The sequence below is a fragment of the Equus przewalskii genome, chromosome 1, assembly GCF_037783145.1.
Source record: "Equus przewalskii isolate Varuska chromosome 1, EquPr2, whole genome shotgun sequence".
Taxonomy (NCBI): Eukaryota; Metazoa; Chordata; class Mammalia; order Perissodactyla; family Equidae; genus Equus; species Equus przewalskii.
The window spans coordinates 127,509,558-127,523,261 of NC_091831.1; the positions used below are offsets into that span (position 1 = coordinate 127,509,558).

At 45.7% G+C, this 13,704-nt stretch overlaps 1 protein-coding gene across 2 annotated transcripts; it reads left to right on the forward strand.

Moving 5' to 3' along the window:
• Window positions 1-1,554: 1,554 nt before the first annotated feature.
• Window positions 1,555-12,522, forward strand: PDCD7 (programmed cell death 7). 2 transcript variants are annotated; one of them, XM_070577149.1, is made up of 5 exons: window positions 1,555-2,491; window positions 4,440-4,578; window positions 9,068-9,304; window positions 9,566-9,725; window positions 11,353-12,522. In XM_070577149.1, the coding sequence occupies exons 1-5, from the start codon at window positions 1,622-1,624 to the stop codon at window positions 11,474-11,476; spliced, it is 1,530 nt and encodes a 509-aa protein (XP_070433250.1). In that variant the 5' UTR covers window positions 1,555-1,621; the 3' UTR covers window positions 11,477-12,522. The 2 variants fall into 2 exon arrangements, with proteins under 2 accessions (XP_070433250.1, XP_070433255.1); XM_070577154.1 differs by having other exon boundaries at window positions 1,557-2,491; window positions 9,566-9,653.
• The last annotated feature ends 1,182 nt before the right edge of the window (window positions 12,523-13,704 follow it).

Consider the following 13,704-nt stretch of genomic DNA (forward strand, 5'->3'; position numbering starts at 1 on the left):
TTTATAGCAGCTTTATTCATGATAGCCTCAAAGTGGAAACAACCTGAATATCCTTCAACAGATGAATGATTAAAGTATAAGTTCATTTTATCCACACTTTTTTGCACACTTTTATTGCAATACAAAGTACAACGACCTGCATGAATCTCCAGAGGATTATGCTGAGTGAAAACAGTGAATCCCAAAGGTTATATACTGTATGATTCCATTTATATAGCATTCTTGAACAAACAAAAATTATAGAAATGGAGAACAAGTTAGTGGTTGCCGGAGGTTAAGGAAGGGGAGTGGGTGTGGCTTAAAGGGCAAATGAGGAATCCTGGAAGTGATGGAAATAAATGTCCTGTATCTTAACTGTATCAATGTCAACATCCTGGTTGTGACATTGTGCTACATTTTTGCAAGATATTTTAACATTGGGAAAAACTGGGTAAAGAGTACACAGGATTTCCCTGTATTATTTCTTATAACTTCATATGTAGCTATGATTATCTGAAGAGTTTAATTTTAAAAATCTAATCATGTGGCATGGGCTTCTCTTCTCCTCCTGCTTAAAACCTTCCAGTGGTTTCCCATTGTCCTTAAGCCAGATATCCTGGACGCTATGATCTCTGTCCCCCTCCTAGGATCACCGGGCTCCCTTCAGGCTTTCTGTGCTCCATCCACACTGGCACTCTTTCAGTACCCCCTACTCCTATCTACTAGGGAGCTTTTGCAAATGCTGTTCCCATCTGAATTGTGCTTCCCTCTCTTCTTCTTCTTCTAACTCCTACTTATAATTCAGACCTCGAAAGAAGCCTCAAATCCTTAACACAACTTTCTGCAACCTCTTTGACTAAGTCAAATTCTCCTACTGATACTGGCCCTGATATTAGTTTCCCTACATTAAACCCAGCATATATGAGGTTAAAACCAAAGCACTCATTCCCTGCTTACTCCCTGGCTTCCTGGCTCCAGAATCCACTATCTGCCATGGAGATGAGTGGCCAAGGACAAGCACCTAGATTCCTTATTTCCTCCCGGCAAAGGACATACAGGCTGGTGGGAAAGCTGCTGACCAGCAAGGCCATATGCTCCCCCTGCCCTACCTAAAATCCCCAATAAAAATCCTTACTTTTAGCTTTTCAGGGAGTTTGGGATTTCAGCATCAGCTGCCCTTTCTCCTTGCTCAGCGCTGTGCAATGATAAAATTCTTACTTTCTTCCACTACACCCGGTGTCAGAGATTGGCTTGCTGTGCAATGGGTGAGCGAACTCACTTCAGGTTCGATATCACTATAAGCTATTCTTGCCCGGTGTTTTCCTCCTTGGTAGTACTTAGATATTCACTGCTGCACTTTTACATCTGTTTGCATGATTACTTGATTAATGTGTTTACTAGACAGTTCCACGAGGAGAGGAACTGTTCTCCGTTAGTCTCACTGTTTGCAAAGCAGCTAGCTCTGCACCTCAGTTACCGCAGTATTTACGAATTGAAGGATTGAATGAGTCCCACCCACGCGCCCCACCGGCGCGTCCTAGTGGCGTGGCGCGTGGTATTACGTCACTTCCTCCCGGAAGATAGTCTTTCTTGGGGAACTAGTCAGATTCCTGTCACTTCTCAGAGTCCCTCCGTCGTGGCCATGGCTCTGCCGCCCTTCTTCGCCCCGGGTCGCCCGGGCCCGCCGCCCGCGCAGCCGCCGCCTCCCGCTCCTTTCAGCTGTCCGCCACCGCCGCTGCCCTCCCCGGCTTTCCCGCCGCCTCTTCCCCAGCGGCCTGGCCCCTTTCTGGGGGCCTCCGCCCCCTTCCTCCAGCCCCCGCTGGCTCTGCAGCCCCGGGCCCCCGGGGAAGCCTCCCGCGGCGGAGGGGGCGGCGGCGGCGCCTTCTACCCGGTGCCGCCACCGCCGCTGCCTCCGCCGCCACCCCAGTGCCGGCCCTTCCCGGGGACTGACGCCGGCGAGCGCCCGCGGCCGCCGCCTCCAGGCCCGGGGCCGCCCTGGAGCCCGCGCTGGCTGGAGGCGCCGCCGCCGTCCGACGTGCTCGGTGACGCGGCCCTGCAGCGCCTGCGCGACCGGCAGTGGCTAGAGGCGGTGTTCGGAGCCCCTCGCCGGTCGGGCTGTCCGGTGCCGTCGCGCGCACCCGCCGGGCCCAGCCTGGGCGAAGTGCGCGCAAAGTTGCGCGGGGCTCTGCGCCTGGTGCGGCGGCTGCGCGAGCTGGGCCAGGCCCTGCGCGAGGCCGAGGCCGACGGTGCGGCCTGGGCAGTGCTGCACGCTCAGGCTGCGCCGCTGCGCGCCGAGCTGGCCGAGCGACTGCAGCTGCTCACCCAGGCCGCCTATGTGGGCGAGGCGCGCCGGAGGCTGGAGAGGGTCCGGCGCCGCCGGCAGCGGCTTCGCGAGCGGGCCCGGGAACGCGAGGCCGAGCGGGAGGCGGAGGCCGCGCGAGCAGCGGAGCGCGAGCAGGAGATTGACCGCTGGAGGGTCAAGTGCGTGCAGGAGGTGGAGGAAAAGAAGCGGGTAAGAGCAGCGTGTGCGCCCGGGGGTGGGGGTAGTGGTGTGGAAGCCTGAAGGGGCGTGAGGCTTTGCGCTGTCTTTTCCCAGGGCTAAGGCTCTTTTTCTTCATTCCTAAAATAGAGAGCTTGCCTTTCCGACCTCATATCTCCATATTGACTGCGTGTTTATGATGTATAGTACACAACACAAATGCTGTGGGTGCACTGCAAAGTCCGGTAAACACAAAGTATATGACACAGTATGGGACATCCTGTCTCCTGCTTCAACGTTCTGTCCACTTACTAACATTCAAGACCGACAACATCTGGGTCCTTGTGTCTTGTGCTGCTCTAGTGATCTTCAGAACACAAAATAGAGAGAACCTGGGGCCTTGCCTCAAGGAACATATACCCTAACTGGCTGATGGGGTGATAGTCCTCAGGATGGGAAATTCCGCAGGATTCCTTTGTTTACAGGTTCCAACCCACATAGCCTCAGATTCAGCAATAGTGTTTTTGGCTATTTAGACTATATACTAGGCACTATGCCCAGTACACCAGATCTTGAATCCTTGTGACAATGCTGAGAGGTAGGCCGTATTATCCCAATTTTAGAGATTAGGAAATTGAGGCATAGAGAGGTTAACTTGCCAGGAATCACACAACTGGTTTTGGCAGTTTCACTCCTGATTTCAGCCCAACTGTCTGATTCCAAAGCCTATCTTCCGCTCTTATGTAGGGGCCAGAGTGAAACTGGAAATTGGTCAAATCGTTTGAGGCATTCTCGTTGCTCTTCAGTGCCTCTAGGCACTTCCCCCTCCCTCCACCCTCCACAACCAGCTAGTGTTGCCTGCCTTCTCGTGTCTGCCACCGCCCTAGAGTCTGGTATAACTCCCCGCTGAAGCATATTGATGGCAGGCTTTGTCTTCACGCCCCCAAGAATATCAGTGCTTTAAATGAGTCACTTGGAGGCAACACCTTAATCTAAGGGAGTTTGAGTCAGTTCAGCAGACCTTTAATGAGGGCCCATGATGTGCCAGGCCCAGTGCTGGGTGCTGGAGATAGAAATGAATAGGACATAGTGCTTGTCTTTGAGGGGCTTAGATCCCCATGGCGGGTATGTGTGTACAGCATGGTGTGTGTTAGGATTTCAACTGTAGGTGCTGTAGGAGCCCACAGAAGGAGCTTCTAATCCATTGGGCGAAGGCGTCAGGGCAGTCTTCCGGATGTCATAGGGACATTTGCACTGAGTCTTGAAGGGAATGTCAAAGCCAAGGGAAAGCAACAGGTGCACTTCCAAGCAGAGGGAGTCATACAAGCAGAAGAGTGAAACAGCATGGCGGAGCTGGACTGGTAGAATTACAAGTGCTTATTTCACAGGTGGGAAAGAGAGCTGTAGGCAAAAGGATGCTCCCTCCCAGCCACGGTGAGGGTATTGGAGACAGAGTCCCGTGAGTAGCTTGAAGAGCCAGAGCTACTTAGTCTACATGTGAACCAACTTAACTAGAGTAGGATGGGGTCTTTAGATGTTTGAAAGGCTGTCGTGTCTAAGAATTCCTTGGGACTTCGGAACAATGTCACTGAGAGCATTGGAGAGTCCTGGGCCTTTCCAATCCCATTCCTTATCTCCCCTGCTCGTCTGAATCTTTGGGTCCAGGAGTCTGCATTTTTAATGAGAGCCCCAACGTAACAAGGTGAGTTGGATGTACATGTTCCTTGGACCACACTTTGAGAAACTGAGGGAGAAACAAAGACCAGCGCCATGTGGAAGCTGCAGAGAGGATGCTCCTTTGGCTGGACCAGTGGAGAGGGGAGTTGTGCACGGCCCAGGAAGCTGGGATGTAGATCTCGTAGAGCCCCTCTCAACCCTGGGACTGTCAGATCCTCTGAAATCGCACTGCTGGGCAGCTGTTCCCTGCTGTAAGGTTGTTCCTAATCTGTACTAGGTCTCATGGGCTCTCTTTCTCCTTCAGGAGCAGGAACTTAAAGCTGCTGCTGATGGTGTCTTATCTGAAGTGAGGAAAAAACAAGCAGACACCAAAAGAATGGTGGACATTCTTCGGGCTTTGGAGAAATTGAGGAAACTCAGGAAAGAGGCTGCCGCAAGGAAAGGTGACTGTGGCTTTGCATTTCTTCCTCTATTCTCCCATTCCTTCCCTTTCTTTACCCTAGCGCCCCGCCTCTCCCCAATTTTTGAAGGAAAAATGCTTGCTGCTTCATTATTTTCACCTAGTAGGTTAGCTAAGCCTGTCAACATTACCTCAGGCCTTTGGAAGCAGGAAGCCTCAGAATGTGTTTAGCCTTCGTGGCCAAAGTTGAAGTGAGAGGCAGGTATGGCAGCCCACTGCACTGTCCTCCCCTTGACTCATCATTCCCACCCCAGGCATTCTTGGACACGTTTTTCTAAGTGAGGGGATGTGGTTAGCCAACTTTGCCCATGTGCCGAGGTGAAAGCTGTCCTAACTTGGTGCTTCAGAGGTGGTGGCATCTTGGCATGCTCCTTCACGGACATTTCAAACCTGAAACATTGATGTCTGAAGAGGTGTGAATGGTTGGACAGGGCTGGGAGTGCCCTGCACGCTGCGTGGATGTCCCCAGCTTGCCTGCGTGTCACTTTTGAACTGACAGAAAGCCTCGGTAGTCTCCTCTTGCCTCTAGAGGGAGCACTGGTTTTCCAGAAGTTCCCCAGTTAAGCTTTCCATTTGCCTGCCTGGATCTTTGCTCTTATCAGTCTATTCATCCGGAGGGCCCACAGTCCCATCTTTGCCATTTTAAGCTCTCACTATTCTTCACAGCTAAATAAAGATGCAGCATCCTCCATCCTGCCCTGACCTGAGCTGAGGTGACCCCCTGATCCTTCTCACTTGCACCTGGTTTGGCCCACATGCTGCCTTATAGTAGGCTGTAGGCCATTGACATTCCCCAGGGATATTTGAGAGTACACAGGTTAGCAAGTACCATGTTAGCAAATGATTTCCCCTCTGTGATTTAAACTGTGAATGAAACTGCAGTTCAGACCCTTAATAAAGTTTTGTTGGGATGTGACCGTTGTGCATTCACCTAGGCTCATTCACGAGCTGAGTGATTAGCTTCTGCATCCAGCCTTCAGAGTGGCTGATTCAGATTCAGGCCTCAGAATCGGGCGTTCATGAGCCAGAAGGGAGTTTGCAGCTCCTGTGTCTCCCCATATCTCTTCCTTACGAGAATGCAAAACCTGACGGCTACTGTTAATATCCCCCACTCCGTGTCCTCCAGGAGGTGAGTGGTCAGTAAACTTTTGCCAAGTGGAGTTACCAGCATTAATTTTTCACTGTTAGTCTTCCTCACCTTGGTCCAAAAGAAAGGAAATTTTAGGAGGAATTATGATCTATAAAAATAAGCAGTCTCTGTGGAGTTAACTGACTGGAATGTCAAATGATTTGGTAACTAGCAACTGGTTGCATACTTAAAAAGAAAATGAGCAGCTTTCTAACTTTTCTCTTCAAAGCATGTGCACCTCCAAGTAAGCGCTGAGCGAACGAGGCTGGATGTGTAAGCAGGGCCACGTTGCAAAGTGTCTCATGGGCCAGGCTAGACTGCTCACCTATGCTTAAAGCTGAGGGGAACCATTGAAAGATTTTAAGCAGAGAGTGAAAGGATGACAAAGATCAGTGCTGGCCGAGCAGAGGAAGGTTTGGAGCACCTAGGAGGGAGGGGGAAGGGGAGAGGGACTGATGAGACTGTTGTAGTCTGGGCAGGGAGAGTATGAGGGTGTGAACTAAGGGTCAGATGGTAAGTTGGAGAAAAGTAAATGGATTTAAGAGATGAATAAAAGAGAGAGAGTGTATGTGTCTGTGTGTGTGTGTGTTTGTGTGTGTACGTACATATAAATAAATATCTTGGGGAACTCAGCAGGTGGGAGCTGAAAGAAAAGTGCAGTCTCAGGGGAGAAGGAGATAAGAGTACAGAAAGTGTAGAAAGTCGTAGTCAGAGAAGAGACTAATAAGGTTTAAGACTTCAGAGGTGGGGCCAGCCCAGTGGCCGAGTGGTTAAGTTCACGCACTCCACTTCGACAGCCCAGGGTTTCGCCGGTTTGAATCCTGGGCTCGGACATGGCACTACTCATGAAGCCATGCTGAGGCAGCATCCCACATGCCACAACTGGAAGGACCCACAACTAAAAATACACAACTATGTACCGGGGTGCTTTGGGGAGAAAAAGGAAAAATAAAATCATAAAAAAATAAAAATAAATTTAAAAAAAAAGTTTTAAAAAGACTTCAGAGGTGCAATTTTTTGTGATCATGCCAAGGTCCAAAGGTTGGACAAGGTGCCAAGGTGTGAGTGGCTAAAGGGGAATAAAGGCAGTTGGTATCTAGGAGCTGCAGGAACTAGAGGAGTAAGTGGTAGGGGTGGAGGGAACCTAGACTATTTCAGAACATGGAGTCAAGAGGAAGATCTGGTGAGGAGTGCCATTCCCGAGGGAATGTGTTAGGTGACCAGGAGTGATGGATGAAAGGTTGAGGGAGATGAAGGTGGGTGGCACAGGCCCAGCACCTACGATGGGAGCAGGCCACAGCTCCTCATGGGGTCTGGAGGCACTTATGGGCTGATGGAGTGTCTATATATTTTCATAATACTGGCAGATTTTAGCATTTGTAGCAGAGACTGTATGGCCCATAAGGCTAAAATATTTACCGTCTGGCCCTTTACAGAAAAAGTTTGCCATTCCCTGGTCTAGGTAAAGAAATTAAACAAAACCATGAAATTATTACAAAGCCACATCGTGAAAGCTTAAATTTCTCAGTGCATGAGAATTTTGTGTGTATTTAAAAGATATTAGCCCAGCAACTTAGTAGAAGATGGATTTGAGTTGTAGAGTTTCCATCATTGGGAATGAGTGAATGGAAACCTGTTCAAGCAAAGCAGTTTTGAGAAAATGATCTGGAGAAAGTTAGCCTTGGAAGTGAAGCGAGGAGAGTAAATTCCACAGCCACTTAGCTGCAGTGGTCGAGGAGAAAAGAGTCAGACCTCCAGATTAAACAACTTCACAAGAGACAGAACTACTAAATTTAAGGAACCGTTCTTTTATGCCAAAATTGAAAATTTAGTGCTCAAAGTTGGCAATATTGTACCTCGCTGGTAGCAGCAAAAAATGCCAAAACCCTGTTGAAAATCATTCATTTATTGAAGAAATAAATATTTATTAATTACTTTCTCTGTGACAACTTTAGGTGCTGTGTAATATGTAGCTCTTTTAGGAGAAAGTTTGGTACCACATTTAGGTGGCCTTGAAAGTATCCATAAACATTTCCACTCTTGAGAATTTATCTTATAGAAATAATCCATAGAAAGGAAAATGGTAACATGCCCAAGAGTATTCATTGTAGCGTTATGTGAAAATAGGACATTTGGAACAGCTTAAGTGTCCAGAAGTAGGGAGCTTGTTAAGTAAATTATAGTACTTTGCTTTGATGAACTAAGATAGAGCCATTCAGTAATTATAAAGCCTGGAAAAGAATGTAGAGAATCGACACGAAGATGCAGAAATTACACACACATTATGTTGAACTATGTGAAGTTCCTAATATATGGACAAAAATGACTGGAGGATCAACATGGGGAAATGAAAATGATTGGTTATGTTAGTAGGATTAGGATTTTTTTCTTTCTTGTATCTGGTATTGTTAAAATGCTTCTGTAATAAACACAATTTCCTTTAAAATCTGTAAGGACTACCAGGATGGACCACAACCGCATCAAACTCCAGGCTGAATCACGTAGCAGCTCCAGCAGCTTTTATTTTGCAGGGCCGTTATGGCAGTGCATGCACAGCTGCAATCCACTCATGTATTCAGCAAATTTCAAAACTCTTTCCTTATGAAATTTTATAAAAAATTTCACATACGCACAAAAATAGAACACCTAAACACCCGTCATCAACTATGATGGTGTTATCACACCTAACAAAATTAGTAATAATTCTTTGATATTACCTAATAACTAGTCTGTTATCAGGTTTTCCCAGTTGTGGCTCTGGCTATGTTGGCTGTACTGTTAGCTGATCTCACAATTAATTCAGGGTGACCAGCCATCCCAGGTTTCCCAGGACACTGGGCATTCCATGCTAACACCAGGCAAACTGGAGCAGTTGGTCCCCCTGCTCTCAGCAGCAGACTGTGAGGTCAGTGTTGTTGGTTAGGTGAATTTCTTCCTCACTGTCTGAGTGTGCTGTCCCGGAACTGAAGACTCAGTCAGGAGAGTTGTTTATTAGTTGGGTCTGGGAGTCAGTGCTGTGGGAATTTCACAATGAAGAAGGATAGGACAATTCCTCCCTTTAGTGAGCTCACTCTCCAACTGGAGGATCTAAACCTCTAATTAGAAATAAACAAAATCTAAGGTTAAGTGGTATGCTCGAGAGAGAGGAGTGAGAGAAAGTCAGTGTAGGGTCAGATTAATTGAAGACTAAAGAAGATCAAATTGAGCCTTGAAGATTGGTTAGAATTTACAAATTCTAAGCAAATTCATACAGTAAGTAGGACTTTGAGTCTGCTCATTAGCACATGGATTTTGGGATAAGAAAAAGTTGTATCTAAAATGCCACTTGGATGTCTTTGCCCAGGGGTCTGTCCTCCAGCTTCAGCAGATGAGACTTTTGAGCATCATCTTCAGCGACTGAGAAAACTCATTAAAAAACGCTCTGAACTATATGAAGCTGAAGAGAGAGCCCTCAGAGTTATGTTGGAAGGAGAACAAGAGGAAGAGAGGAAAAGAGAATTAGAAAAGAAACAGAGGAAAGAAAAAGAGAAAATTTTACTTCAGAAGCGTGAAATTGAGTCCAAGTTATTTGGGGACCCAGGTAAGTTCCTCTGTAACCAGTGGAGAAAGCGAAAAATCTTAGATTGACAGCCGTTTTCCTCATGGATGATCTCAACATAAGCTGAGGTGATAGGCAACAAATGACACCTTCAGGCTCTAAAGTTCTAAACTAATATCCTGGAAATCATGGCTAAAGGTGAAACACATTTAATCATATTGTCATAGGCTTGGTCACTTTGCTTGCGAAATAAACCCTAGATCTCCAGTGTGGTGACGTGGTATCTTGCCTTTTCTCTTTCAGACGAGTTCCCACTTGCACACCTCTTGCAGCCTTTCCGACAGTATTACCTCCAAGCTGAGCAGTCCCTGCCGGCGCTCATCCAGATCAGGTCAGAGGGCCCCTCCTTGTCATCTTGCCTTAGGTGGCAAGAAGCAGCGGACGAAGTGCTTATGTTGTTGAGGTCTATTGCTATATCTTTCTTTTTAAGTTCCTTATGCGTTTATCTAAAGATTCCAAGGTTCACGGGTGCCACGTAGGTCTCATTGAATCCTCATTAATCCTCAGGAAGTAGAGCTCCCTATTTTGACAGGTGAAGAAACTGAAGCTGAGGTTGTGCCCTGTCCTTTGGTATTATCCTGTGCCGTAGATGTTATATTAACTTAAAGCATTGGTTTCCTTTTCCTCATTCTCTTCTGCTGCTAAACAGAGCAAGGAAAAGAAACTCTCCCTGTATACTTGCCTGTGGAGAGTGTTTTAAGACCCATGCTGACTTCTTACAGGTCATGCTGTCTTGCAGTCTTACAGACCCATGCTGACTTGTGAGTTCTTACAGGTCAGAGCCGAGAGAGCTGGGAACAAGGAGTCTCCTCTTCACCTGCAGTTACTCATGAGCTGGGTAAAGCTTTCAGCTCTCCGGTCTCATTCTCCTCCTGAAAATGACAGTGGTGGACTAGAATGTGACCCTCAAGCTTTAGCAGTAATACTCTTCCCAAACACAGTCTTTTGAGAAGTCCGTTTGTAAAACAGTTAGGATGAGTGAACGGGTCCCGCAGGCAGTTACGATCTGTTATTGACTGGAAGCACTTTGTTTCTCCTTGGGGTCTATGGGTCTTTAAAGCCTGGTTTGAAAATCACTGCACTCAGTGATCTCTGAGGTTCCTTCCAGAGCTCCAACAATGCTCTTTGGCATTGCACGTTTGTGTTCCGGGAACCGTGTATTTCTGGCTAATATTCAAGTTTTCTTTTTTAAATGTAAGTACAGTCGATTCTCATTATTCACAATAGCTGTGTTCTTTGAGCTGCAAACACTGAGTTAGAGAAGGCTGAACTGCTCCTATAAAAGGCCTTCAGGGTTAGGTTCCTGTGAGCCTGTGGCCTCAACATTTTCACCAACTGATCAATACATAACGTTTTATGTATATTTTTTCAAAGACACCTTATTTAATATATATTGTTGGTTCATTAACATTGAACTCATGCCTGCACGTAGCTTATCTAATGTGCATATCACAGCCTTCCCACACTAGCCAGCACTTGAGCACTATACTTAGGGGCCATTTTAAACAGTAAAATCACCGGTGAAAAGCACAAAAATTTGAAAAACGTGGTACTAAATAAACTACAAAAAAGACCCTTGTTTACACTATGAGAGCTGAAAACAAGAAGAAAACAGTGTGCCACCATGTTCAACCTCAGTTGGGAACGTGCCTGTTGGTGACTCAGATTTTTCACTGCTCTGTGCATGTCTGCAAGTGACAACAAAAGCACCACGAGTAATGATTTTGGGGTTACAAATAAATTTTAGTGAATAGGCAAATTTGCAAATATGGAATCTTCAAATAATTAGGATTGACTGTATATTCATTATTTGGTTAGACATAAGATTATAAGTTCTTCTGAGTTTTTTCCCCTTTATATATACAACTAAGAAATATAGTCCTTTGCCTAATTCCTAGAAATCAAGTTCCTTAGTTGACTAGTATATCAGTCATTTGAAAGCTAAGTCTTGAAATAGAATATTTAGTTGCTGAACATCTTGCTTGGAATAAAACAGAAATAAACAGTTGTTCTGCAATGTTCTTATTAAGGCATGATTGGGATCAGTACCTGGTGCCATCTGATCATCCCAAAGGCAACTCCGTTCCCCAAGGATGGGTCCTTCCCCCGCTCCCCAGCAACGACATCTGGGCAACCGCCATTAAGCTGCATTAGTAAAGAGGCTCCTGGAGTGCGGTCCAGCCAAGGCTCTTTCCAGCTGTAAATGTTAGTGATGCTGCCGTCTTCTTGTGCTATAGACTAATCCACAACCTCTAACTCCCTGTGGCATTGCCCTATCCAGAAGTTACGTTTTCCTTCCGTGCTCTGTCCTGGCCAGAGGTGCCTCTTGAATCAGGAGATTAAGACGGTTCTTCAGGAAGGACCTAGGTGAACTGGGGTTATTACCACAGGCAGTGGCCTTGGCTCACTGAATTTGCCTCTGTTTTGAGGGGCTTGGTCCAGAGTGACTTGTTCATTTACTCTTACCTTCATGTGTGGTGATGGGTAAGTATACTCCATACACTCACACACTCAACACAAGTGTGCACTGGGTCAGTTTCACAGGCCGCACCCCAGTACTGAGTGTGAAGGCAAGCTGGATGCAAAACCTCCTTACCCATCCTACTCACAGAGCCCTCTGACTTCCAGGAAGAAAAGTCAAAAACGCTTCGTCGTCGGTTTTGTGAATCCCACTTCTGGTGCAGCTTAAGAGGCTGCAGGCTGCAGGCCTGGCTGCTGGAAAAGGTAGTCGCCTAGCCTGGTAGTCGTGTGGAGAACTGAGAAGACCTAAAGAGTACGTGTCCTCAGATTGGATCGTGTGTAAAGGATGATGGCTGCATTTTCCCCATTTCAGAAGGATCCTAATGAAAGCACCTGAGATTTAAGTTCCTAGAGGGCTGGTTGTTCAGAGTCCCCAAGGTTTTTTTGCTTCTCTATGGGAGTGGGACCTTAACCTCACTCAGTCATTGTAGGGGCCAGTAAAGCTGTGGAATTGTCCTAGGAACTCAAGCTTCCGAAAACATCCATGTAGTTAAAGCTGGGGGAAAAGCAGATAAAAATAATAAAATTAATTTTTTTATATTCATTAGTAAATGCTGTTGTGCCTGGAGATGATGAATCATATAACACGTCAGTTTTGTTTTGCTTTGCTTTTTGTCATTTATTGTGTTATTTATATTTCCAAAAAGATAAATAAATATCATTTTTATTTTTTAGTTTGAGCCTTTGCCCCCAATTTCTTGCCTCCCAATTCACTACACACACTTTCACTCCAAAATTCAAATTTATTAAATAGGCATTTGCTGCAGAAAGGGGGATCTCAAGCACTAAACTTGGTGGCATCTCATTCTGGATAACAGGAAAGGACTCCATCACCTTTGGAAATGATTTCATGTAGTTCGAAGCTCTTGGCTGCAAGATGCTAACACCTTTGTCCCTTTTCTGTTGTTTAATTTATACCGTTAAATTTGTATATTATGCATTACAGAATTAACAGATAGTGTATGAGGGCCAGCACTCCTCCAAAGTGTGTGTCTAAGCTCATAAACCTTAAAATCTGAGGTGATTAGCCTCACATAATCCCACAGGCCTGTGTCCCCTTTTACAAATCTCCACCATTTGCTCTCTAATGAGATGCAGGAAGAGTAGAAATAGAAGGTGAATTATACGATGTACGTACGTGTGGTGTCCAGACAGCCTTGCCGTTAAGACATCTGCAATGATGGGGGCAGGGAGTGTGGAGCAGGGACTCAGGAGAACTCGGAGCCCAGGAAGAAGAAAGCCTTTAACATTTAACCCCAGGTGGAAAAAACGTTCCCTCTTTCCTCTCATTCGGCTTTTGCAGAGTTTTAATAAAGTGAGCATTATTTTTGTTGTTTCTTTGTTTTTGTTCTGTAAGTTTTTCCTGGTTTATTGCCTTGTGTAGTGGTGGTGCTTTATGGTTTTAGAAAGAAAGACTTATAGTAGTGTCTTTAATGAATTATACTTCTGAGAATATGGACAGTGTCATTGTAATCTTATCCCACAGTCTTTTTTTTTTTTTTTAATGTGGAAAATTTCAAACGTATTCAGAAGTAAAAAGAATAGTGTAATGATTTTTTCATGGACTCATCATCCAGCTTCAAATAATTGTCAACTCATGGCTAATCTTCTCTCATCTGTACCCCCACCACTCACTCTGGATTATTTTGAAGCAAATCCCAGACATTGTATTACTTTATCCATAAATATTTCAGTATGTAGCTCTAAAAGATATTTTAAAAATTTAACCCAAAATTTAACCATTATCACACCTAAAGAAATTAATAACTCCTTAATATTGTCAAATATCCATTCAGTGTTTAAATATCCTTATCTTGTAAATGTGTTTTACACTTTGTTCAAATCAAGGTCTAGATGCAATC

Coding starts and splice junctions, on each gene's coding strand:
- PDCD7 (XM_070577149.1), top strand. CDS start 1,622: ATGGCTCTGCCGCCCTTCTTCGCCCCGGGTCGCCCGGGCCCGCCGCCC. Junction 9,305..9,565: donor CAAGTTATTTGGGGACCCAG/GTAAGTTCCTCT, acceptor TTTCTCTTTCAG/ACGAGTTCCCACTTGCACAC. Junction 9,726..11,352: donor GAAGTGCTTATGTTGTTGAG/GTCTATTGCTAT, acceptor GTTCTTATTAAG/GCATGATTGGGATCAGTACC.